The sequence below is a fragment of the Phyllobates terribilis genome, unplaced genomic scaffold (genome assembly GCF_046119375.1).
Source record: "Phyllobates terribilis strain yellow unplaced genomic scaffold, ASM4611937v1 Scaffold_11__3_contigs__length_659146591, whole genome shotgun sequence".
Classification (NCBI taxonomy): domain Eukaryota; kingdom Metazoa; phylum Chordata; class Amphibia; order Anura; family Dendrobatidae; genus Phyllobates; species Phyllobates terribilis.
The window spans coordinates 580276390-580303907 of record NW_027362771.1 but is presented as its reverse complement, the minus strand read 5'-3'; the positions used below and the strand labels follow the sequence as shown (position 1 = coordinate 580303907).

Genomic DNA, 27518 nt, shown 5'->3' with positions numbered 1-27518 from the left:
ATTACAGTATCTGAGGAGGGAGGATCCTGTCTATGTGGCTCCAAGGCTACAGGTATTTTTACTAGTTGGTAATGTTGTACTGTTATCCAAAATCTGAGTGATAAAGCAACCTCTTATCTAATGTGTATAACCAGCTCGTCATTGTTATAATGTGAATCATTGTGTTCTGACGAGATATACATCTTTCTTATAGATTTCATATTTTATTAGCCACCATGATAACTACCCCTTTAAGGCATTTCATAGATGGTAACTGGCTCCTGTATTTTTGGGCTCATTATTTTATAGTCACCGGCTTTCTGCACTAGTTTTGGGTTCTTTATATTCAGCCTCGCTCTCTGCCCCGATATCTCTCACCCCATGTAGCAGTGATCCGTCAGCCCAGCGCTTCCCGCTGTTCCTGTACGCTGCGGCTTTAACACCCTTATTATTAGAGTCACCTCCTCTCTGTCTATGGTACTACTCTGCTCATCATCCTATATTTTATATTACAGCTTGGACTGCCCAAAGCAGAACTACTCTTCTCAACATAAATTTGATTGGTAAGACTTGTGACGTGACAATCGACATGGTGGAGTATGGTGATAGGTGCCATCACAGAAGTCAGCTCCTGTAATGCCCTCAACCCCAAAGTGCCACAATCTACTATGTCCACTGTGTGCAGGGTCAGACTGGGGTGTCTGGGGCCCATAGGAGGAATTGACTCTAGGGGCCCCCACTACATCTATGTGCAATTACCTGCCAGCCGTTATCCCTGTTATAGAGGAGCGTCGGCTGTAAAACACAGGTGGCTCCCTCACATCTACTGTCCACCACCATAACTGGAATGTACAATCTTACCACAGCTCCATTCATCCTCTTTGGGGTTTCCAGAAAAAGCCACTTAGGGAATGAATGGATCAGTGGTCGAGTCGACCATGCCACTCCATACTAATGGGGATAAAAGTTGCACATTCTGCCAATCGGTGTGGGTCCCAGCAGTCAGACCGCCATCAATTAAGAACTTATCACTTATCCTTTGGCTACTTTCACACGTTCAATATTTGGTCAATATTTTACATCAGTATTTGTAAGCCAAAATTAGGAGTGAAGCAATCAGAGGAAAAGTATAATAGAAACATGTCACCACTGCTGTATTTTTCACCCACTCCAGGTTTTGGCGCCTTACAAATATTGACGCAAAATACTGACCAAATACTGAACATGTAAACGTGTCCTTAGGATAGCTGATTACTTGTTTTTACTGAAGAACCTCTGTAAGTGCATATTTGCTACTGTGTAATAGTCACAGGACAGGGAGGGGTTAAACTTCTGAGTATTTAACCTCTATTGGAAATAATGAATCTTTCCTTATTGATCTCAGAGAGAAAAAAGGACCTCCGAACACAGCACAATCCACTATACCGAGACCAATAATACCACATACAAGGAACAAATATGGCCAAACCATGACCAGACCACTTATTACCACCACAAGAGACCGAATAATACTACATACAGGGGACAAATACTGCCAGACCATGACCAGACCACATATTACCACCACATAGTGATGGAATAATACCACATACAGGGAACAAATACCGCCACACCATGACCAGACCACATAATACCACCACATAGTGACCAAATACTACCAAATACAAGGGACAAATACCGCCACACCATGGCCTGAACACATATTACCATGACATAGTGACCAAATACTACCAACTACAAGGGACAAATACCTTCACACTATGGCCTGAAAACATATTACCACCACATAGTGACAGAATAATGCCACACACAAGGGACAAATACCGCCACACCATGGCCTGAACACATATTACCACGACATAGTGACCAAATACTACCAACTACAAGGCACAAATACCTTCACACCATGGCTTGAAAACATATTACCACCACATAGTGACAGAATAATGCCACACACAAGGGACAAATACCACCACACCATGGCCGGGCCACATATTACCATATTACCACCACGTGATGACCGAATAATACCCTATGTCACCCATCCTATGCTGCCCCATCCCAAGCACCTTTGTCCACTACACTGCCCATTCACAGAGGGGAAAAAAAGATTCTTCTCACCTTCCTGCACTCCCCCAACGTCTTCTTATGGCTTCGTATAAGGCACAGTCGTTAAAATGGCCACATTCACAATAAGTGATATCACAGCACACCTCCTTCCACTCCTGTACAATAACTAATATCTCCTCTATATACTGCAGATAACACAGGATACACCATTCACAATAGATGATATCACAGCTCACCTCCTCCTCCTGTACAATCACTGATAACACCTCTATATATAGTAGATAACACAGGATCCACCATTTACAATAGGTGATATCACAGCTCACCTCCTCCTCCTGTATAATGACTGATAACATCTCTAGATACAGTAGATAACACAGGATCCACATTTCACAATAGGTGATGTCACAGCTCACCTCCTCCTCCTCCTCCTCCAGTACAATGACTGATTACACCTCTATATACAGTAGATAACACAGGATCCACCATTCACAATAGGTGATGTCACAGCTCACCTCCTCCTCCTCCTCCAGTACAATGACTGATTACACCTCTATATACAGTAGATAGTACAGGATCCACCATTCACAATAGGTGATGTCACAGCTCACCTCCTCCTCCTGTACAATGACTGATAACACCTCTATATACAGTAGATAACACAGGATCCACCATTCACAATAGGTGATGTCACAGCTCACCTCCTCCTCCTCCAGTACAATGACTGATAACATCTCTATATACAGTAGATAACACAGAATCCACCATTCACAATAGGTGATGTCACAGCTCACCTCCTCCTCCTCCTGTACAATAACTGATAACACCTCTATATACAGTAGATAACACAGGATTCACATTTCACAATAGGTGAGATCACAGCTCACCTCCTCCTCCTGTACAATGACTGTTAACACCTCTATATACAGTAGATAACACAGGATCCACCATTCACAATAGGTGATGTCACAGCTCACCTCCTCCTCCTCCTCCTCCAGTACAATGACTGATTACACCTCTATATACAGTAGATAGTACAGGATGCACCATTCACAATAGGTGATGTCACAGCTCACCTCCTCCTCCTGTACAATGAGTGATAACACCTCTATATACAGTAGATAACACAGGATCCACCATTCACAATAGGTGATGTCACAGCTCACCTCCTCCTCCTCCTGTACACTAACTGATAACACCTCTATATACAGTAGATAACACAGGATCCACCATTCACAATAGGTGATGTCACAGCTCACCTCCTCCTCCTGTACAATGATGATTACACCTCTATATACAGTAGATAACACAGGATCCACCTTTCACAACAGGTGATATCACAGCTCACCTCCTCCTCCTCCTCCTGTACAATGACTGATAACACCTCTATATACAGCAGATAACCCAGGATCCACCATCCACTAGGTGATGTCACAGCTCACCTGCTCCTCCCTTCACAATCACCTTTGCCTTAGCAGGAGCATGCTCTGATAACACTTCTATTTAAACAAATAGGGTCTGAGTCAGTCTATTGCTGTCAATGTCCATGTGAAGAACAGGAAAAAGAATATTAGGCCTAGTGGTCAGTTTGAAAATTACAACATTTCAGATTTCTTTTAAGTATAGATTGTGAAAAATAAAAATGATCAAAATTAGAAAAAAAAATACATCTACCATAAAAACCTGACTTTAAACATATGTCATTTCCTAATGACACATTCCCTTTTTAGGACATAACTGGAATGACCTTATGGCTTGACACGGGCAGTCATTTTGACCTTGGAAAAATCCAGATTCTTGGACACTAATCTACTAATAGTCCAGAAAGTGTACCTTGCCCGATATAGCATTTCTCTCTGGATGACCTGACATGTCCATGGATTATATCAAAAACCCATAAATTCCAACAGACTTTGTGTAATACTTGATTTCTCCTGTGGAGGTGCTGCAGAGAAATTGCACACTTGCTGCCAGGTGCCACCAAAGATTGCAGCTGATCTCTGAAGGTTCCAGCAGCCGGAGCTATGATCAGATTATCAGCGGATTATCAGATTATCAGAACCCATCTATGTTTAGGGACTGAGACATTTGGGTATTTACAGGTAGCAAAATTCAAGTCTCCTTCAAAGCGTCAACAGAAGTATCACTAATACAATAATGATTTATTTTTCCAGGACTCCTATTATTTGGGTAAACAGGCCGGTTCCTTTGTGGGGTCTTCAGGTAAATTTCACAGAATATCATTATTATGTGGTCCCTGTATAGAACTATTATGTGGTCCCTGTATAGCACTATTATGTGGTCCCTGTATAGCATTATTATGTGGACCCTGTATAGCACTAATATTTGGTCCCTGTATAACACTATTATGTGGTCCCTGTATAGCACTAATAAGTGGTCCCTGTATAGCACTATTATGTGGTCCCTGGATAGTTCTAATATGTGGTCCCTGTATAACACTATTATGTGGTCCCTGTATAGCACTATTATGTGGTCCCTGTATAGCACTATTATGTGGACCCTGTATAGCACTATTATGTGGACCCTGTATAACACTATTATGTGGTCCCTGTATAGCACTATTATGTGGTCCCTGTATAGCACTATTATGTGGACCCTGTATAAGGCTGTGTGCCCACGTAGCATTTTTCAAGTGTATATGCTGCGGAATTTCCGCAGCGTAAACGCTTGAAAAACGCATGTATATCCGCACCCCATGGTCCCCAATGGGATTCCGCAAGTTCTATGCACATGCTGCGGATTTTTCCGCAGCGTTTATGCCGTGTTCAAAAATCCGCAGCATGTCATTTAATTTTGCGCTTCCGCAAGCGGAATTGCCTTTGTCCAATGCATAAAAAACGCAAGGCAATTCCGCATGTGGAAAACGCGTGATAAACGCGCGAAAAATGCGCGATAAACGCGTGCGGAATTCCGCATGCGTTTTTCCGGGAGAGGACTTGCATTTATGCAGCAGAAATTTTCTGCTTCATAAATGCAACGTGGGCACATAGCCTAACACTATTACCTGGTCCCTGTATAGCACTATTATGTGGACCCTGTATAGCACTATTATTTGGTCCCTGTATAGCACTATTATGTGGTCCCTGTATAACACTATTATCTGGTCCCTGTATAGCACTATTATGTGGACCCTGTATAGCATTATTATCTGGTCCTTGCATAACATTATTATGTGGTCCCTGTATAACATTATTATGTGGTCCCTGTATAGCACTATTATGTGGTCCCTGTATAGCACTAATAAGTGGTCCCTGTATAGCACTATTATGTGGTCCCTGGATAGTTCTAATATGTGGTCCCTGTATAACACTATTATCTGGTCCCTGTATAACACTATTATGTGGTCCCTGTATAGCACTATTATCTGGACCCTGTATAGCACTATTATGTGGTCCCTGTATAGCACTATTATGTGGTCCCTGTATAGCACTATTATGTGGTCCCTGTATAGCACTATTATGTGGACCCTGTATAGCACTATTATGTGGTCCCTGTATAGCACTATTGTGTGGACCCTGTATAGCACTATTATGTGGTCCCTGTATAGCACTATTATGTGGTCCATGTATAGCACTATTATGTGGACCCTGTATAACACTATTATCTGGTCCCTGTATAGCACTATTATGTGGACCCTGTATAGCACTATTATTTGGTCCCTGTATAGCACTATTATGTGGTCCCTGTATAACACTATTATATGGTCCCTGTATAGCACTATTATGTGGACCCTGTATAACACTATTATCTGGTCCCTGTATAGCACTATTATGTGGTCCCTGTATAGCACTATTATCTGGTCCCTGTATAGCACTATTATGTGGACCCTGTATAACACTATTATGTGGTCCCTGTATAGCACTATTATGTGGACTCTGTATAACACTATTATGTGGTCCCTGTATAGCACTATTATCTGGTCCCTGTATAGCACTATTATGTGGACCCTGTATAACACTATTATCTGGTCCCTGTATAGCACTATTATGTGGACCCTGTATAACACTATTATGTGGTCCCTGTATAGCACTATTATGTGGACTCTGTATAACACTATTATCTGGTCCCTGTATAGCACTATTATGTGGACCCTGTATAGCACTATTATGTGGTCCCTGTATAGCACTATTATCTGGTCCCTGTAAAGCACCATTATGTGGATCCTGTATAGCACTATTGTGTGGACCCTGTATAGCACTATTATGTGGTCCCTGTATAGCACTATTATGTGGACCCTGTATAGCACTATTATGTGGTCCCTGTATAGCACTATTATGTGGACCCTGTATAGCACTATTATGTGGTCCCTGTATAGCACTATTATGTGGTCCCTGTATAGCACTATTATGTGGACCCTGTATAGCACTATTATGTGGTCCCTGTATAGCACTATTATGTGGTCCCTGTATAGCACTATTGTGTGGACCCTGTATAGCACTATTATCTGGTCCCTGTATAGCCCTATTATGTGGACCCTGTATAGCACTATTATGTGGTCCCTGTATAGCACTATTATCTGGTCCCTGTAAAGCACCATTATGTGGATCCTGTATAGCACTATTATGTGGTCCCTGTATAGCACTATTATCTGGTCCCTGTAAAGCACCATTATGTGGATCCTGTATAGCACTATTATCTGGTCCCTGTATAGCACTATTATGTGGACCCTGTATAGCACTATTATGTGGTCCCTGTATAGCACTATTATCTGGTCCCTGTAAAGCACTATTGTGTGGACCCTGTATAGCACTATTATGTGGTCCCTGTGTAGCACTATTATGTGGTCCTTGTATAGCACTATTATGTGATCCCTGTATAGCACTATTATGTGGTCCCTGTATAGCACTATTATGTGGTCCTTGTATAGCACTATTATGTGATCCCTGTATAGCACTATTATGTGGTCCCTGTATAGCACTATTGTGTGGACCCTGTATAGCACTATTATCTGGTCCCTGTATAGCACTATTATGTGGTCCCTGTATAGCACTATTATGTGGACCCTGTATAGCACTATTATCTGGTCCCTGTATAGCACTATTATGTGGACCCTGTATAGCACTATTATCTGGTCCCTGTATAGCACTATTATGTGGTCCCTATATAGCACTATTATGTGGACCCTGTATAGCACTAATACGTGGTCCCTGTATAGCACTATTATCTGGTCCCTGTATAGCACTATTATGTGGACCCTGTATAGCACTATTATCTGGTCCCTGTATAGCACTATTATGTGGTCCCTGTATAACACTATTATGTGGTCCCTGTATAGCACTAATAAGTGGTCCCTGTATAGCACTATTATGTGGTCCCTGGATAGTTCTAATATGTGGTCCCTGTATAACACTATTATGTGGTCCCTGTATAGCACTATTATCTGGTCCCTGTATAGCACTATTATGTGGACCCTGTATAACACTATTATGTGGTCCCTGTATAGCACTATTATGTGGACTCTGTATAACACTATTATGTGGTCCCTGTATAGCACTATTATCTGGTCCCTGTATAGCACTATTATGTGGACCCTGTATAACACTATTATCTGGTCCCTGTATAGCACTATTACGTGGTCCCTGTATAGCACTATTATGTGGTCCCTGTATAGCACTATTATGTGGACTCTGTATAACACTATTATCTGGACCCTGTATAGCACTATTATGTGGTCCCTGTATAGCACTATTATCTGGTCCCTGTATAGCACTATTATGTGGACCCTGTATAGCACTATTATGTGGTCCCTGTATAGCACTATTATCTGGTCCCTGTAAAGCACCATTATGTGGATCCTGTATAGCACTATTGTGTGGACCCTGTATAGCACTATTATCTGGTCCCTGTATAGCACTATTATGTGGTCCCTGTATAGCACTATTATATGGTCCCTGTATAGCACTATTATGTGGACCCTGTATAGCACTATTATGTGGTCCATGTATAGCACTATTATGTGGTCCCTGTATATCACTATTATATGGTCCCTGTATAGCACTTTTATGTGGACCCTGTATAGCACTATTATGTGGTCCCTGTATACTACTATTATATGGTCCCTGTATAGCACTATTATGTGGTCCCTGTATAGCACTATTATCTGGTCCCTGTAAAGCACCATTATGTGGATCCTGTATAGCACTATTATCTGGTCCCTGTATAGCACTATTATGTGGACCCTGTATAGCACTATTATGTGGTCCCTGTATAGCACTATTATCTGGTCCCTGTAAAGCACTATTGTGTGGACCCTGTATAGCACTATTATGTGGTCCCTGTATAGCACTATTATGTGGTCCTTGTATAGCACTATTATGTGATCCCTGTATAGCACTATTATGTGGTCCCTGTATAGCACTATTATGTGGACCCTGTATAGCACTATTATCTGGTCCCTGTATAGCACTATTATCTGGTCCCTGTATAGCACTATTATGTGGTCCCTGTATAGCACTATTATGTGGACCCTGTATAGCACTATTATCTGGTCCCTGTATAGCACTATTATGTGGACCCTGTATAGCACTATTATGTGGTCCCTGTATAACACTATTATGTGGTCCCTGTATAGCCCTATTATGTGGACCCTGTATAGCACTATTATGTGGTCCCTGTATAGCACTATTATCTGGTCCCTGTAAAGCACCATTATGTGGATCCTGTATAGCACTATTATGTGGTCCCTGTATAGCACTATTATCTGGTCCCTGTAAAGCACCATTATGTGGATCCTGTATAGCACTATTATCTGGTCCCTGTATAGCACTATTATGTGGACCCTGTATAGCACTATTATGTGGTCCCTGTATAGCACTATTATATGATCCCTGTATAGCACTATTATGTGGTCCCTGTATAGCACTATTATCTGGTCCCTGTAAAGCACCATTATGTGGATCCTGTATAGCACTATTATCTGGTCCCTGTATAGCACTATTATGTGGACCCTGTATAGCACTATTATGTGGTCCCTGTATAGCACTATTATCTGGTCCCTGTAAAGCACTATTGTGTGGACCCTGTATAGCACTATTATGTGGTCCCTGTATAGCACTATTATGTGGTCCTTGTATAGCACTATTATGTGATCCCTGTATAGCACTATTATGTGGTCCCTGTATAGCACTATTATGTGGACCCTGTATAGCACTATTATCTGGTCCCTGTATAGCACTATTATGTGGTCCCTGTATAGCACTATTATGTGGTCCCTGTATAGCACTATTATGTGGACCCTGTATAGCACTATTATCTGGTCCCTGTATAGCACTATTATGTGGACCCTGTATAGCACTATTATCTGGTCCCTGTATAGCACTATTACGTGGTCCCTGTATAACACTATTATGTGGTCCCTGTATAGCACTATTATGTGGTCCCTGTATAGCACTATTATGTGGACCCTGTATAGCACTATTACGTGGTCCCTGTATAGCACTATTATCTGGTCCCTGTATAGCACTATTATGTGGTCCCTGTATAACACTATTATGTGGTCCCTGTATAGCACTATTATGTGGTCCCTGTATAGCACTTTTGTGTGGACCCTGTATAGCACTATTATGTGGTCCCTGTATAGCACTATTATGTGGTCCATGTATAGCACTATTATGTGGACCCTGTATAACACTATTATCTGGTCCCTGTATAGCACTATTATGTGGACCCTGTATAGCACTATTATTTGGTCCCTGTATAGCACTATTATGTGGTCCCTGTATAACACTATTATATGGTCCCTGTATAGCACTATTATGTGGACCCTGTATAACACTATTATCTGGTCCCTGTATAGCACTATTATGTGGTCCCTGTATAGCACTATTATCTGGTCCCTGTATAGCACTATTATGTGGACCCTGTATAACACTATTATGTGGTCCCTGTATAGCACTATTATGTGGACTCTGTATAACACTATTATGTGGTCCCTGTATAGCACTATTATCTGGTCCCTGTATAGCACTATTACGTGGTCCCTGTATAGCACTATTATCTGGTCCCTGTATAGCACTATTATGTGGTCCCTGTATAACACTATTATGTGGTCCCTGTATAGCACTATTATGTGGTCCCTGTATAGCACTTTTGTGTGGACCCTGTATAGCACTATTATGTGGTCCCTGTATAGCACTATTATGTGGTCCATGTATAGCACTATTATGTGGACCCTGTATAACACTATTATCTGGTCCCTGTATAGCACTATTATGTGGACCCTGTATAGCACTATTATTTGGTCCCTGTATAGCACTATTATGTGGTCCCTGTATAACACTATTATATGGTCCCTGTATAGCACTATTATGTGGACCCTGTATAACACTATTATCTGGTCCCTGTATAGCACTATTATGTGGTCCCTGTATAGCACTATTATCTGGTCCCTGTATAGCACTATTATGTGGACCCTGTATAACACTATTATGTGGTCCCTGTATAGCACTATTATGTGGACTCTGTATAACACTATTATGTGGTCCCTGTATAGCACTATTATCTGGTCCCTGTATAGCACTATTATGTGGACCCTGTATAACACTATTATCTGGTCCCTGTATAGCACTATTATGTGGACCCTGTATAACACTATTATGTGGTCCCTGTATAGCACTATTATGTGGACTCTGTATAACACTATTATCTGGTCCCTGTATAGCACTATTATGTGGACCCTGTATAGCACTATTATGTGGTCCCTGTATAGCACTATTATCTGGTCCCTGTAAAGCACCATTATGTGGATCCTGTATAGCACTATTGTGTGGACCCTGTATAGCACTATTATGTGGTCCCTGTATAGCACTATTATGTGGACCCTGTATAGCACTATTATGTGGTCCCTGTATAGCACTATTATGTGGACCCTGTATAGCACTATTATGTGGTCCCTGTATAGCACTATTATGTGGTCCCTGTATAGCACTATTATGTGGACCCTGTATAGCACTATTATGTGGTCCCTGTATAGCACTATTATGTGGTCCCTGTATAGCACTATTGTGTGGACCCTGTATAGCACTATTATCTGGTCTCTGTATAGCCCTATTATGTGGACCCTGTATAGCACTATTATGTGGTCCCTGTATAGCACTATTATCTGGTCCCTGTAAAGCACCATTATGTGGATCCTGTATAGCACTATTATGTGGTCCCTGTATAGCACTATTATCTGGTCCCTGTAAAGCACCATTATGTGGATCCTGTATAGCACTATTATCTGGTCCCTGTATAGCACTATTATGTGGACCCTGTATAGCACTATTATGTGGTCCCTGTATAGCACTATTATCTGGTCCCTGTAAAGCACTATTGTGTGGACCCTGTATAGCACTATTATGTGGTCCCTGTGTAGCACTATTATGTGGTCCTTGTATAGCACTATTATGTGATCCCTGTATAGCACTATTATGTGGTCCCTGTATAGCACTATTATGTGGTCCTTGTATAGCACTATTATGTGATCCCTGTATAGCACTATTATGTGGTCCCTGTATAGCACTATTATGTGGACCCTGTATAGCACTATTATCTGGTCCCTGTATAGCACTATTATGTGGTCCCTGTATAGCACTATTATGTGGTCCCTGTATAGCACTATTATGTGGACCCTGTATAGCACTATTATCTGGTCCCTGTATAGCACTATTATGTGGACCCTGTATAGCACTATTATCTGGTCCCTGTATAGCACTATTATGTGGTCCCTGTATAGCACTATTATGTGGACCCTGTATAGCACTAATACGTGGTCCCTGTATAGCACTATTATCTGGTCCCTGTATAGCACTATTATGTGGACCCTGTATAGCACTATTATCTGGTCCCTGTATAGCACTATTATGTGGTCCCTGTATAACACTATTATGTGGTCCCTGTATAGCACTAATAAGTGGTCCCTGTATAGCACTATTATGTGGTCCCTGGATAGTTCTAATATGTGGTCCCTGTATAACACTATTATGTGGTCCCTGTATAGCACTATTATCTGGTCCCTGTATAGCACTATTATGTGGACCCTGTATAACACTATTATGTGGTCCCTGTATAGCACTATTATGTGGACTCTGTATAACACTATTATGTGGTCCCTGTATAGCACTATTATCTGGTCCCTGTATAGCACTATTATGTGGACCCTGTATAACACTATTATCTGGTCCCTGTATAGCACTATTACGTGGTCCCTGTATAGCACTATTATGTGGTCCCTGTATAGCACTATTATGTGGACTCTGTATAACACTATTATCTGGACCCTGTATAGCACTATTATGTGGTCCCTGTATAGCACTATTATCTGGTCCCTGTATAGCACTATTATGTGGACCCTGTATAGCACTATTATGTGGTCCCTGTATAGCACTATTATCTGGTCCCTGTAAAGCACCATTATGTGGATCCTGTATAGCACTATTGTGTGGACCCTGTATAGCACTATTATCTGGTCCCTGTATAGCACTATTATGTGGTCCCTGTATAGCACTATTATATGGTCCCTGTATAGCACTATTATGTGGACCCTGTATAGCACTATTATGTGGTCCCTGTATAGCACTATTATGTGGTCCCTGTATAGCACTATTATGTGGTCCCTGTATATCACTATTATATGGTCCCTGTATAGCACTTTTATGTGGACCCTGTATAGCACTATTATGTGGTCCCTGTATACTACTATTATATGGTCCCTGTATAGCACTATTATGTGGTCCCTGTATAGCACTATTATCTGGTCCCTGTAAAGCACCATTATGTGGATCCTGTATAGCACTATTATCTGGTCCCTGTATAGCACTATTATGTGGACCCTGTATAGCACTATTATGTGGTCCCTGTATAGCACTATTATCTGGTCCCTGTAAAGCACTATTGTGTGGACCCTGTATAGCACTATTATGTGGTCCCTGTATAGCACTATTATGTGGTCCTTGTATAGCACTATTATGTGATCCCTGTATAGCACTATTATGTGGTCCCTGTATAGCACTATTATGTGGACCCTGTATAGCACTATTATCTGGTCCCTGTATAGCACTATTATCTGGTCCCTGTATAGCACTATTATGTGGTCCCTGTATAGCACTATTATGTGGACCCTGTATAGCACTATTATCTGGTCCCTGTATAGCACTATTATGTGGACCCTGTATAGCACTATTATGTGGTCCCTGTATAACACTATTATGTGGTCCCTGTATAGCCCTATTATGTGGACCCTGTATAGCACTATTATGTGGTCCCTGTATAGCACTATTATCTGGTCCCTGTAAAGCACCATTATGTGGATCCTGTATAGCACTATTATGTGGTCCCTGTATAGCACTATTATCTGGTCCCTGTAAAGCACCATTATGTGGATCCTGTATAGCACTATTATCTGGTCCCTGTATAGCACTATTATGTGGACCCTGTATAGCACTATTATGTGGTCCCTGTATAGCACTATTATATGATCCCTGTATAGCACTATTATGTGGTCCCTGTATAGCACTATTATCTGGTCCCTGTAAAGCACCATTATGTGGATCCTGTATAGCACTATTATCTGGTCCCTGTATAGCACTATTATGTGGACCCTGTATAGCACTATTATGTGGTCCCTGTATAGCACTATTATCTGGTCCCTGTAAAGCACTATTGTGTGGACCCTGTATAGCACTATTATGTGGTCCCTGTAAAGCACTATTATGTGGTCCTTGTATAGCACTATTATGTGATCCCTGTATAGCACTATTATGTGGTCCCTGTATAGCACTATTATGTGGACCCTGTATAGCACTATTATCTGGTCCCTGTATAGCACTATTATGTGGTCCCTGTATAGCACTATTATGTGGTCCCTGTATAGCACTATTATGTGGACCCTGTATAGCACTATTATCTGGTCCCTGTATAGCACTATTATGTGGACCCTGTATAGCACTATTATCTGGTCCCTGTATAGCACTATTATGTGGTCCCTGTATAACACTATTATGTGGTCCCTGTATAGCACTATTATGTGGTCCCTGTATAGCACTATTATGTGGACCCTGTATAGCACTATTACGTGGTCCCTGTATAGCACTATTATCTGGTCCCTGTATAGCACTATTATGTGGTCCCTGTATAACACTATTATGTGGTCCCTGTATAGCACTATTATGTGGTCCCTGTATAACACTATTATGTGGTCCCTGTATAGCACTATTAGCTGGTCCCTGTAAAGCACCATTATGTGGATCCTGTATAGCACTATTGTGTGGACCCTGTATAGCACTATTATCTGGTCCCTGTATAGCACTATTATGTGGTCCTTGTATAGCACTATTATATGGTCCCTGTATAGCACTATTATGTGGACCCTGTATAGCACTATTATGTGGTCCCTGTATAGCACTATTATGTGGTCCCTGTATATCACTATTATATGGTCCCTGTATAGCACTATTATGTGGACCCTGTATAGCACTATTATGTGGTCCCTGTATAGCACTATTATATGGTCCCTGTATAGCACTATTATGTGGTCCCTGTATAGCACTATTATCTGGTCCCTGTAAAGCACCATTATGTGGATCCTGTATAGCACTATTATCTGGTCCCTGTATAGCACTATTATGTGGACCCTGTATAGCACTATTATGTGGTCACTGTATAGCACTATTATGTGGTCCTTGTATAGCACTATTATGTGATCCCTGTATAGCACTATTATGTGGTCCCTGTATAGCACTATTATGTGGACCCTGTATAGCACTATTATCTGGTCCCTGTATAGCACTATTATGTGGTCCCTGTATAGCACTATTATGTGGTCCCTGTATAGCACTATTATGTGGACCCTGTATAGCACTATTATCTGGTCCCTGTATAGCACTATTATGTGGACCCTGTATAGCACTATTATCTGGTCCCTGTATAGCACTATTATGTGGTCCCTGTATAGCACTATTATGTGGACCCTGTATAGCACTAATACGTGGTCCCTGTATAGCACTATTATCTGGTCCCTGTATAGCACTATTATGTGGACCCTGTATAGCACTATTATCTGGTCCCTGTATAGCACTATTATGTGGTCCCTGTATAACACTATTATGTGGTCCCTGTATAGCACTAATAAGTGGTCCCTGTATAGCACTATTATGTGGTCCCTGGATAGTTCTAATATGTGGTCCCTGTATAACACTATTATGTGGTCCCTGTATAGCACTATTATCTGGTCCCTGTATAGCACTATTATGTGGACCCTGTATAACACTATTATGTGGTCCCTGTATAGCACTATTATGTGGACTCTGTATAACACTATTATGTGGTCCCTGTATAGCACTATTATCTGGTCCCTGTATAGCACTATTATGTGGACCCTGTATAACACTATTATCTGGTCCCTGTATAGCACTATTACGTGGTCCCTGTATAGCACTATTATGTGGTCCCTGTATAGCACTATTATGTGGACTCTGTATAACACTATTATCTGGACCCTGTATAGCACTATTATGTGGTCCCTGTATAGCACTATTATCTGGTCCCTGTATAGCACTATTATGTGGACCCTGTATAGCACTATTATGTGGTCCCTGTATAGCACTATTATCTGGTCCCTGTAAAGCACCATTATGTGGATCCTGTATAGCACTATTGTGTGGACCCTGTATAGCACTATTATCTGGTCCCTGTATTGCACTATTATGTGGTCCCTGTATAGCACTGTTATATGGTCCCTGTATAGCACTATTATGTGGACCCTGTATAGCACTATTATGTGGTCCCTGTATAGCACTATTATGTGGTCCCTGTATATCACTATTATATGGTCCCTGTATAGCACTTTTATGTGGACCCTGTATAGCACTATTATGTGGTCCCTGTATACTACTATTATATGGTCCCTGTATAGCACTATTATGTGGTCCCTGTATAGCACTATTATCTGGTCCCTGTAAAGCACCATTATGTGGATCCTGTATAGCACTATTATCTGGTCCCTGTATAGCACTATTATGTGGACCCTGTATAGCACTATTATGTGGTCCCTGTATAGCACTATTATCTGGTCCCTGTAAAGCACTATTGTGTGGACCCTGTATAGCACTATTATGTGGTCCCTGTATAGCACTATTATGTGGTCCTTGTATAGCACTATTATGTGATCCCTGTATAGCACTATTATGTGGTCCCTGTATAGCACTATTATGTGGACCCTGTATAGCACTATTATCTGGTCCCTGTATAGCACTATTATCTGGTCCCTGTATAGCACTATTATGTGGTCCCTGTATAGCACTATTATGTGGACCCTGTATAGCACTATTATCTGGTCCCTGTATAGCACTATTATGTGGACCCTGTATAGCACTATTATGTGGTCCCTGTATAACACTATTATGTGGTCCCTGTATAGCCCTATTATGTGGACCCTGTATAGCACTATTATGTGGTCCCTGTATAGCACTATTATCTGGTCCCTGTAAAGCACCATTATGTGGATCCTGTATAGCACTATTATGTGGTCCCTGTATAGCACTATTATCTGGTCCCTGTAAAGCACCATTATGTGGATCCTGTATAGCACTATTATCTGGTCCCTGTATAGCACTATTATGTGGACCCTGTATAGCACTATTATGTGGTCCCTGTATAGCACTATTATATGATCCCTGTATAGCACTATTATGTGGTCCCTGTATAGCACTATTATCTGGTCCCTGTAAAGCACCATTATGTGGATCCTGTATAGCACTATTATCTGGTCCCTGTATAGCACTATTATGTGGACCCTGTATAGCACTATTATGTGGTCCCTGTATAGCACTATTATCTGGTCCCTGTAAAGCACTATTGTGTGGACCCTGTATAGCACTATTATGTGGTCCCTGTATAGCACTATTATGTGGTCCTTGTATAGCACTATTATGTGATCCCTGTATAGCACTATTATGTGGTCCCTGTATAGCACTATTATGTGGACCCTGTATAGCACTATTATCTGGTCCCTGTATAGCACTATTATGTGGTCCCTGTATAGCACTATTATGTGGTCCCTGTATAGCACTATTATGTGGACCCTGTATAGCACTATTATCTGGTCCCTGTATAGCACTATTATGTGGACCCTGTATAGCACTATTATCTGGTCCCTGTATAGCACTATTATGTGGTCCCTGTATAACACTATTATGTGGTCCCTGTATAGCACTATTATGTGGTCCCTGTATAGCACTATTATGTGGACCCTGTATAGCACTATTACGTGGTCCCTGTATAGCACTATTATCTGGTCCCTGTATAGCACTATTATGTGGTCCCTGTATAACACTATTATGTGGTCCCTGTATAGCACTATTATGTGGTCCCTGTATAACACTATTATGTGGTCCCTGTATAGCACTATTAGCTGGTCCCTGTAAAGCACCATTATGTGGATCCTGTATAGCACTATTGTGTGGACCCTGTATAGCACTATTATCTGGTCCCTGTATAGCACTATTATGTGGTCCCTGTATAGCACTATTATATGGTCCCTGTATAGCACTATTATGTGGACCCTGTATAGCACTATTATGTGGTCCCTGTATAGCACTATTATGTGGTCCCTGTATATCACTATTATATGGTCCCTGTATAGCACTATTATGTGGACCCTGTATAGCACTATTATGTGGTCCCTGTATAGCACTATTATATGGTCCCTGTATAGCACTATTATGTGGTCCCTGTATAGCACTATTATCTGGTCCCTGTAAAGCACCATTATGTGGATCCTGTATAGCACTATTATCTGGTCCCTGTATAGCACTATTATGTGGACCCTGTATAGCACTATTATGTGGTCACTGTATAGCACTATTATCTGGTCCCTGTAAAGCACTGTTGTGTGGACCCTGTATAGCACTATTATGTGGTCCCTGTATAGCACTATTATGTGGTCCTTGTATAGCACTATTATGTGATCCCTGTATAGCACTATTATGTGGTCCCTGTATAGCACTATTATGTGGACCCTGTATAGCACTATTATGTGGACCCTGTATAGCACTATTATCTGGTCCCTGTATAGCACTATTATGTGGACCCTGTATAGCACTATTATCTGGTCCCTGTATAGCACTATTATGTGGTCCCTGTATAACACTATTATGTGGTCCCTGTATAGCACTATTATGTGGTCCCTGTATAGCACTATTATGTGGTCCCTGTATAGCACTATTATGTGGACCCTGTATAGCACTATTACGTGGTCCCTGTATAGCACTATTATCTGGTCCCTGTATAGCACTATTATGTGGTCCCTGTATAACACTATTATGTGGTCCCTGTATAGCACTATTATGTGGTCCCTGTATAACACTATTATGTGGTCCCTGTATAACACTATTATGTGGTCCCTGTATAACACTATTATGTGGTCCCTGTATAGCCCTATTATGTGGACCCTGTATAGCACTATTATGTGGTCCCTGTATAGCACTATTATCTGGTCCCTGTAAAGCACCATTATGTGGATCCTGTATAGCACTATTATGTGGTCCCTGTATAGCACTATTATCTGGTCCCTGTAAAGCACCATTATGTGGATCCTGTATAGCACTATTATGTGGTCCCTGTATAGCACTATTATGTGGACCCTGTATAGCACTATTATGTGGTCCCTGTAAAGCACCATTATGTGGATCCTGTATAGCACTATTATGTGGTCCCTGTATAGCACTATTATCTGGTCCCTGTAAAGCACCATTATGTGGATCCTGTATAGCACTATTATCTGGTCCCTGTATAGCACTATTATGTGGACCCTGTATAGCACTATTATGTGGTCCCTGTATAGCACTATTATATGGTCCCTGTATAGCACTATTATGTGGTCCCTGTATAGCACTATTATCTGGTCCCTGTAAAGCACCATTATGTGGATCCTGTATAGCACTATTATCTGGTCCCTGTATAGCACTATTATGTGGACCCTGTATAGCACTATTATGTGGTCCCTGTATAGCACTATTATCTGGTCCCTGTATAGCACTATTACGTGGTCCCTGTATAGCACTATTATCTGGTCCCTGTATAGCACTATTATGTGGTCCCTGTATAACACTATTATGTGGTCCCTGTATAGCACTATTATGTGGTCCCTGTATAACACTATTATGTGGTCCCTGTATAACACTATTATGTGGTCCCTGTATAACACTATTATGTGGTCCCTGTATAGCCCTATTATGTGGACCCTGTATAGCACTATTATGTGGTCCCTGTATAGCACTATTATCTGGTCCCTGTAAAGCACCATTATGTGGATCCTGTATAGCACTATTATGTGGTCCCTGTATAGCACTATTATCTGGTCCCAGTAAAGCACCATTATGTGGATCCTGTATAGCACTATTATGTGGTCCCTGTATAGCACTATTATGTGGACCCTGTATAGCACTATTATGTGGTCCCTGTAAAGCACCATTATGTGGATCCTGTATAGCACTATTATGTGGTCCCTGTATAGCACTATTATCTGGTCCCTGTAAAGCACCATTATGTGGATCCTGTATAGCACTATTATCTGGTCCCTGTATAGCACTATTATGTGGACCCTGTATAGCACTATTATGTGGTCCCTGTATAGCACTATTATATGGTCCCTGTATAGCACTATTATGTGGTCCCTGTATAGCACTATTATCTGGTCCCTGTAAAGCACCATTATGTGGATCCTGTATAGCACTATTATCTGGTCCCTGTATAGCACTATTATGTGGACCCTGTATAGCACTATTATGTGGTCCCTGTATAGCACTATTATCTGGTCCCTGTAAAGCACTATTGTGTGGACCCTGTATAGCACTATTATGTGGTCCCTGTATAGCACTATTATGTGGTCCTTGTATAGCACTATTATGTGATCCCTGTATAGCACTATTATGTGGTCCCTGTATAGCACTATTATGTGGACCCTGTATAGCACTATTATCTGGTCCCTGTATAGCACTATTATGTGGACCCTGTATAGCTCTATTATCTGGTCCCTGTATAGCACTATTATGTGGTCCCTGTATAACACTATTATGTGGTCCCTTTATAGCACTATTATGTGGTCCCTGTATAGCACTATTATGTGGTCCCTGTATAGCACTATTATGTGGACCCTGTATAGCACTATTACGTGGTCCCTGTATAGCACTATTATGTGGTCCCTGTATAACACTATTATGTGGTCCCTGTATAGCATTATTATCTGGTCCTTGTATAGCATTATTATGTGATCCCCGTATTGCCATATTACACACGTGGTCAAAATTGTTCGTACCCCTCGTTTAATGAAAGAAAAACCCACAAAGGTCACAGAAATAACTTGAATCTGACAAAAGTAATAATAAATTAAAAATCTATGAAAATGAACAAATGAAAGTCAGACATTGCTTTTCTGCTTCCACGGAATATAAAAGAAAATAAAACTCATGAAATCGGCCTGGATAGAAATGATGGTACCCCTGAAAATAATGTGACAAAAGGGACATGTTTAATCAAGTTGTGTCCACTAATTATCATCACAGATGTCTACAATCTTGTAATCAGTCAGTGGCCTGTATATAGGGCTACAGATACTCACTGTGCTGTATATAGGGCTACAGATACTCACTGTGCTGTATATAGGGCTACAGATACTCACTGTGCTGTATATAGGGCTACAGATACTCACTGTGCCTGTATATAGAGCTACAGATTCTCACTGTGCCTGTATATAGGGCTACAGATACTCACTGTGCCTGTATATAGGGCTACAGATACTCACTGTGCTGTATGTAGGGCTACAGATACTCACTGTGCTTGTATATAGGGTTACAGATATTCACTGTGCCTGTATATAGGGTTACAGATACTCACTGTGCCTGTATATAGGGTTACAGATATTCACTGTGCCTGTATATAGGGTTACAGATACTCACTGTGCTTGTATATAGGGCTACAGATACTCACTGTGCTTGTATATAGAGCTACAGATACTCACTGTGCTGTTTGGTGACATGGTGTATACCACACTCAACATGGAGCAGAGGAAGCAAAGGAAAGAGTTGTATCAGGAGATTAGAAAGAAAATTATAGACAAGCATGTTAAAGGTAAAGGTTATAAGACCATCTCCAAGCAGCTTGATGTTCCTGTGACTACAGTTACACATATTATTCAGAAATTTAAAATCCATGGGACTGTAGACAACCTCCCTGGACGTGGGTGCAGGAGGAAAATTGATGACAAATCAAAGAGACGGATGATTCGAATTGTAACAAAACAGCCCAGGATAACTTCTAAAGACATTAAAGGTGAACTTCAAGCTCAAGGAACATCAGTGTCAGATCAGACCATCCATCGTTGTTTGATCCAAAGTGGACTTCATGGGAGACGACCAAGGAGAACACCATTGTTGGAAAAAAAAACATAAAAAAGCCAGTCTGGAATTTGCCAAACTACATGTTGACAAGCCACAACGCTTCTGGGAGAATGTCCGATGGAGAGATGAGACAAAAATGGAAGTTTTTGGCAAGGCACATCAGCTGTATGCTCACAGACGGAAAAATGAAGCATATCAAGAAAAGAACACTGTCCCTACTGTGAAACATGGAGGAGGCTTTGTTATGTTCTGGGGCTGCTTTCCTGCATCTGGCACAGGGTGTCTTGAATCTGTGCAGGGTACAATGAAATCTCAAGACTATCAAGGGATTCTAGAGAGAAATGTGCTGCCCAGTGTCAGAAAGCTTGGTCTCAGTCGCAGGTCATGGGTCTTGGAACAGGATAATGACCCAAAACACACAGGTAAAAACACCCAAGAATGGCTAAGAGAAAAACATTGGACTATTCTGAAGTGGCTTCTATGAGCCCTGACCTAAGTCCTATTGAGCATCTTTGGAAAGAGCTGAAACCTGCCGTCTGGAAAAGGCAACCTTCAAACACGAGACAACTGGAGCAGTTTGCTCATGAGGAGTGGAACAAAATACCTGTCGAGAGGTGCAGAAGTCTCATTGAAAGTTACCGGAATCCTCTGATTGCAGTTATTGCCTCAAAAGGTTGTTCAACAAAATATTAAGTTAAGAAGAACCATCATTTCTGTCCAGGACTATTTCACGAGGTTAATTTTTTTTAAATTCTGTGAAAGCAGAAAAGCAATGTCTGACTTTCATTTGTTCATTTTCATTGATTTTTAATTTATTATTACTTTTGTCAGTTATTTCTGTGACCATTGTGGGTTTTTCTTTCATTAAACGAGGGGTACCAATAATTTTGACCACGTGTGTACAGTACAGACCAAAAGTTTGGACACACCTTCTCATTTAAAGATTTTTCTGTATTTTCATGACTATGAAAATTGTACATTCACACTGAAGGCATCAAAACTATGAATTAACACATGTGGAATTATATACTTAACAAAAAAGTGTGAAACAACTGAAAATATGTCTTATATTCTAGGTTCTTCAAAGTAGCCACCTTTTGCTTTGATGACTGCTTTGCACACTCTTGGCATTCTCCTGATGAGCTTCAAGAGGTAGTCACCGGAAATGGTTTTCACTTCACAGGTGTGCCCTGTCAGGTTTAATAAGTGGGATTTCTTGCCTTATAAATGGGGTTGGGACCATCAGTTGTGTTGTGCAGAAGTCAGGTGGATACACAGCTGATAGTCCTACTGAATAGACTGTTAGAATTTGTATTATGGCAAGAAAAAAGCAGCTAAGTAAAGAAAAACGAGTGGCCATCATTACTTTAAGAAATTAAGGTCAGTCAGTCCGAAAAATTGGGAAAACTTTGAAAGTGTCCCCAACTGAGGTTGCAAAAACCATCAAGCGCTACAAAGAAACTGGCTCACATGAGGACCGCCCCAGGAAAGGAAGACGAAGAGTCACCTCTGCTTCTGAAGATAAGTTTATCCAAGTCACCAGCCTCAGAAATCGCAGGTTAACAGCAGCTCAGATTAGAGACCAGGTCAATGCCGCACAGAGTTCTAGCAGCAGACACATCTCTACAACAACTGTTAAGAGGAGACTTTGTGCAGCAGGCCTTCATGGTAAAATAGCTGCTAGGAAACCACTGCTAAGGACAGGCAACAAGCAGAAGAGACCTGTTTGGGCTAAAGAACACAAGGAATGGACATTAGACCAGTGGAAATCTGTGCTTTGGTCTGATGAGTCCAAATTTGAGATCTTTGGTTCCAACCACCGTGTCTTTGTGCGACGCAGAAAAGGTGAACGGATGGACTCTACATGCCTGGTTCCCACCGTGAAGCATGGAGGAGGAGGTGTGATGGTATGGGGGTGCTTTGCTGGTGACACTGTTGGGGATTTATTCAAAATTTAAGGCATACTGAACCAGCATGGCTACCACAGCATCTTGCAGCGGCATGCTATTCCATCCGGTTTGCGTTTAGTTGGACCACCACTTATTTTTCAACAGGACAATGACCCCAAACACACCTCCAGGCTGTGTAAGGGCTATTTGACCAAGAAGGAGAGTGATGGGGTGCTACGCCAGATGACCTGGCCTCCACAGTCACCAGACCTGAACCCAATCGAGATGGTTTGAGGTGAGCTGGACCGCAGAGTGAAGGCAAAAGGGCCAACAAGTGCTAAGCATCTCTGGGAACTCCTTCAAGATTGTTGGAAGACCATTTCCGGTGACTACCTCTTGAAGCTCATTAAGAGAATGCCAAGAGTGTGCAAAGCAGTCATCAAAGCAAAAGGTGGCTACTAAGAAGACCCTAGAATATAAGACATATTTTCAGCTGTTTCACACTTTTTTGTTAAGTATATAATTCCACATGTGTTAATTCATAGTTTTGATGCCTTCAGTGTGAATGTACAATTTTCATAGTCATGAAAATACAAAAAAAATCTTTAAATGAGAAGGTGTGTCCAAACTTTTGGTCTGTACTGTATATGATCCCTATTAGCATTGTTATGTGGTAGTGACAGTATTATTATTATTATTATTATGGCACTATTATGTGTTTAATGTGTGGACTATAATGTACACTGTAGTTTTTTATGTGAGCTGTTAAGTATTATTTAAGTACTTCAGAGCCACGTATTGTGCCATTATTATGTGTTCTCTTTATAGCCACTATTATGTATGCACACTATGGCAGTATTATATAGCACTGTGGTATTAATTGGCTGCTCTTGAGATAGTCCCTATTTCTTTCCTTCAAATATAATGGCACAGGGCACCCGCACCTTTATACAGTGGCTTGCAAAGTATTCACCCCCTTTGCTTTTTACCTATTTTGTTACATTACAACCTGTGATTAAATATTTTTGTAATCTGATTTGTGTGTGATGTGTCAGAATTAAATAGTTTAAGTTGGTCAAGTGAGAAAAATATAGGCATAAATTTATGGGATCAAATAACTAAAAATTTGCATGTGCATATATATTCACCCCTTTTGCTATGAAGCCCCTAAACATTTCTGGTGCAAGCAATTACCTTCTTAAGTCCCATGCTTAGTGAAAGGACGTCCCCCTGTGTCCAATCTAAGTGTCACATGTCTGTCAGTATATACTCTTCACCTTTTCTGAAAGGCCACAGAGCCTGCATCACCATAAGCAAGAGGCTCCACTAACCAAACACCATGAAGACCAAGGAGATCTCCAAACAACACCATGAAGAACCAAGGAGATAACACCATGAAGACCAAGGAGATCTCCAAATAACACCATGAAGACCTAGGAGATCTCCAAACAAAACCATGAAGACCAAGGAGATCTCCAAACAACACCATGAAGACCAAGGAGATCTCCAAACAGGGACAAAGTTGTTGAGAAGTACAAGTCAGGGTTGGGTTATAAAAAAATATCCCAATCTCTGATGATCCCCTGGAGCACCATCAAATCCATTATCATCAAATGGAAAGAACATGGTACCACAACAAACCCAACAAACCTGCGAAGAGAAGGGCATTAATCAGAGAGGCATTACAGAGACCAAAGGTAACCCTAAAGAAGACTCCATAGAGGTGGCCTTTATGGAAGAGTGGACAGAGAAAAAGCCTTTACTTAAACATAAAAATTGTAAGGCTCATTTTGAATTTGCCAAAAGACATGTGAAGACTCCCCAAATGCATGGAGGAAGGTACTGGGGTCAGATGAAAAAAAAATTGAACTTTTTGGCCCCCAAGGTAAACGCTATGTCTGGTGCCAAACCAACACAGCTCATCACCCCAAGAACACCATCCCCACAGTGAAACATGGTGGTGGCAACATCATGCTGTTGGGATGTTTTCCGCAGCAGGGATAGAGAAAATAGTCTGAGTCGAGGGGAAGATGAAAGGTGCGAAATACAGGGATATACTTGAGCAAAACCTGTTTCAGTCTGTCAGTGATTTGAGACTGGGACGGAGATTCACCTTCCAACAAACCATGTCCCAAAGCATACTGCTAAAGGAACATTTGAGTGGTTTAAGGGGAAACGTGTAAATGTTCTGGAATGGCCTAGTCAAAGCCCAGACCTTAATCCAATTGAGAATCTGTGGTCAGGCTTGAAGATTGCTGTTCACCAGAGGAAAACATCTAACTTGAAGGAGCTGGAGCAGTTTTGCCTTGAGGAATGGGCAAAAATCCCAGTGGTCTGATGTGGAAAGCTCATAGAGACTTATCCAAAGCGACTTGCAGCTGTAATTGGAGGCTCTACAAAGTACTGACTTTAGTGGGGTGAATAGTTATGCGCACTGAAGTTTTCAGTTATTTTGTCCTATTTGTTGTTTGCTTCACAATGAAAAGAAAACCAAATGTTCACAGCTGTCGGCATGTTGTTTACATAAACTGATGCAAACCCTCAAAAAAACCTGTGAAATTCCAGGTTGTGAGGTAGCAAAACACGAAAATGCCAGGGGGGTGAATACTTTTCCAAGCCACTGTATATGGTACAGTTGTTAAGAAAACTTGCAGCCTTCCATTCTGTGTTTTCTCCTCCAGGTTCTTGTTGCGTTAATCAGCTTTCTGGAGACAATGCTCCTCACCTACCTGGGATATAAGGTAGGTGTCCGTCCTCCACATCGCAGTTTAGTGTGAATGTGCACCAATTCCGAACAACACGTGTATTTTTGGACCAAACATTTAGCCTGCTTCATATCTAGAGCTTCAACTATCCAAGAGAGTTTACACATGTGTCTTCAAGGTTTTCACATCAGCTTTCACTCCCCTCCATATATCACCTCCTTCCATCTCCTGTCTCCTGTTACCTCAATAACCACACCAAGTCCTTCGCCATCATTTTCCTATCCTTTTTCTGCTTCTTCTCTTCATTCTTATTCCCCTTAAATTTCCCCTGTGCATCTAAATCCCTCATCTTCCTTCCTCTCAATTTTTCTCTTCCTTCATTCATCATACTTTTCCACCAGATCCCATTTTTCTTCCCAATTACTGCATTATCCCTCTGCTTTCCTTCCCTATCACTTTCCTTACCTCTTCCTGTATCATATTTCCCCTTAACCTATTCTCTATAACCATTTTTATCTTCCACATAAGACGTTTATTTTTTTTTCTCTTTTTTTCTTTCTTTCATTCTCTTTTTCCTTCTTTCTTTCCTTCTTTCTTTCATTCTCTCTCCTTTTTTCTCTCTTTTTGTTTCTTTCTTTCTCTTTCTCTCTTTATCTTTCTCATTCTTTTTTCTCTGTTTCTCTTTCATTCTCTTTCTTTATCTCTTTCTTTCTCTCTCGTGCTCTTTTTCTCTTTCCTTATTTCTCTTTCTCATACTCTTTTTCTCTTTCTTTCTCTTTCTCTTTCTTTTTCTCCCTCTTTCACTCTCTTTCTCTTTTGTTCTTCTTTCTTTCCACATTTCTTTTTCTCTCTTTCTCCTTTTCTTTTTCTTTATATAATTTTTTCTTTTTCGTTCCAAATAGTTCTTTCTTTATTTCAGTCTATTTCATAATTTTTTTCTTTTTCTCTTTATTCCTTAATTTCTATCTCTTCTTTTTTCTCTTTCCTTCTTTCTCTATTTCATTCTTTCATTTTTCTTTTTCTTTCTTTCGTTCTAACTTGTTCTCTATTATTCTTTCTTTTTCTTTCTTTTTTCCTTTCTTGCTTTCTTTCTTATCCTTCCTTTCTTTTTTGTTTGTTTATTTCTCTCTTTCTTTTTTTTCTTTCTTTTTCTTTATTTCTATTTCTTCCTTTCTCTCTCTTCCTTTCTCTTTATTTCTTCCTTTATCTATATTCTGCTCTCTCTTTCTTTCCCCTAAATATCTTATCTATACATCTCATAGCTATCCAATATCACCCTCAAAGGTTGTGTCAAAGGTCATCATAAGTTTGTGCTCCCAGACTCTTTTGTCTCTCTGAGATGTGAAGTTTCCTTTTAATACCAGTAACTTCATGTCTGTGATGCTGTGATCAGGGATACAAAAATGTTTTGCCACAGGTAGATCTATTCTTTTTTCTTTAATTGTGTGGCGATGAGAATTCATCTTTATTCTAAGTTTTTG

General features: G+C 40.9%; 1 protein-coding gene across 4 annotated transcripts in view; it reads left to right on the top strand.

The window, feature by feature from the left end:
* Positions 1–27518, top strand: part of LOC141166962 (potassium channel subfamily T member 2-like) — a 285657-nt gene that overhangs the window by 137042 nt on the left and 121097 nt on the right. For all 4 annotated transcript variants that reach the window (XR_012251369.1, XM_073654202.1, XM_073654204.1 and 1 more), the window contains exons 4-6: positions 495–542; positions 4224–4272; positions 26014–26073. Coding sequence is in view for 3 of the 4 variants with exons in the window: in XM_073654202.1 (XP_073510303.1) it covers positions 495–542; positions 4224–4272; positions 26014–26073 (157 nt within the window). In the remaining variant the exon portion in view is untranslated. The remainder of the gene's footprint in view (positions 1–494; positions 543–4223; positions 4273–26013; positions 26074–27518) is intronic.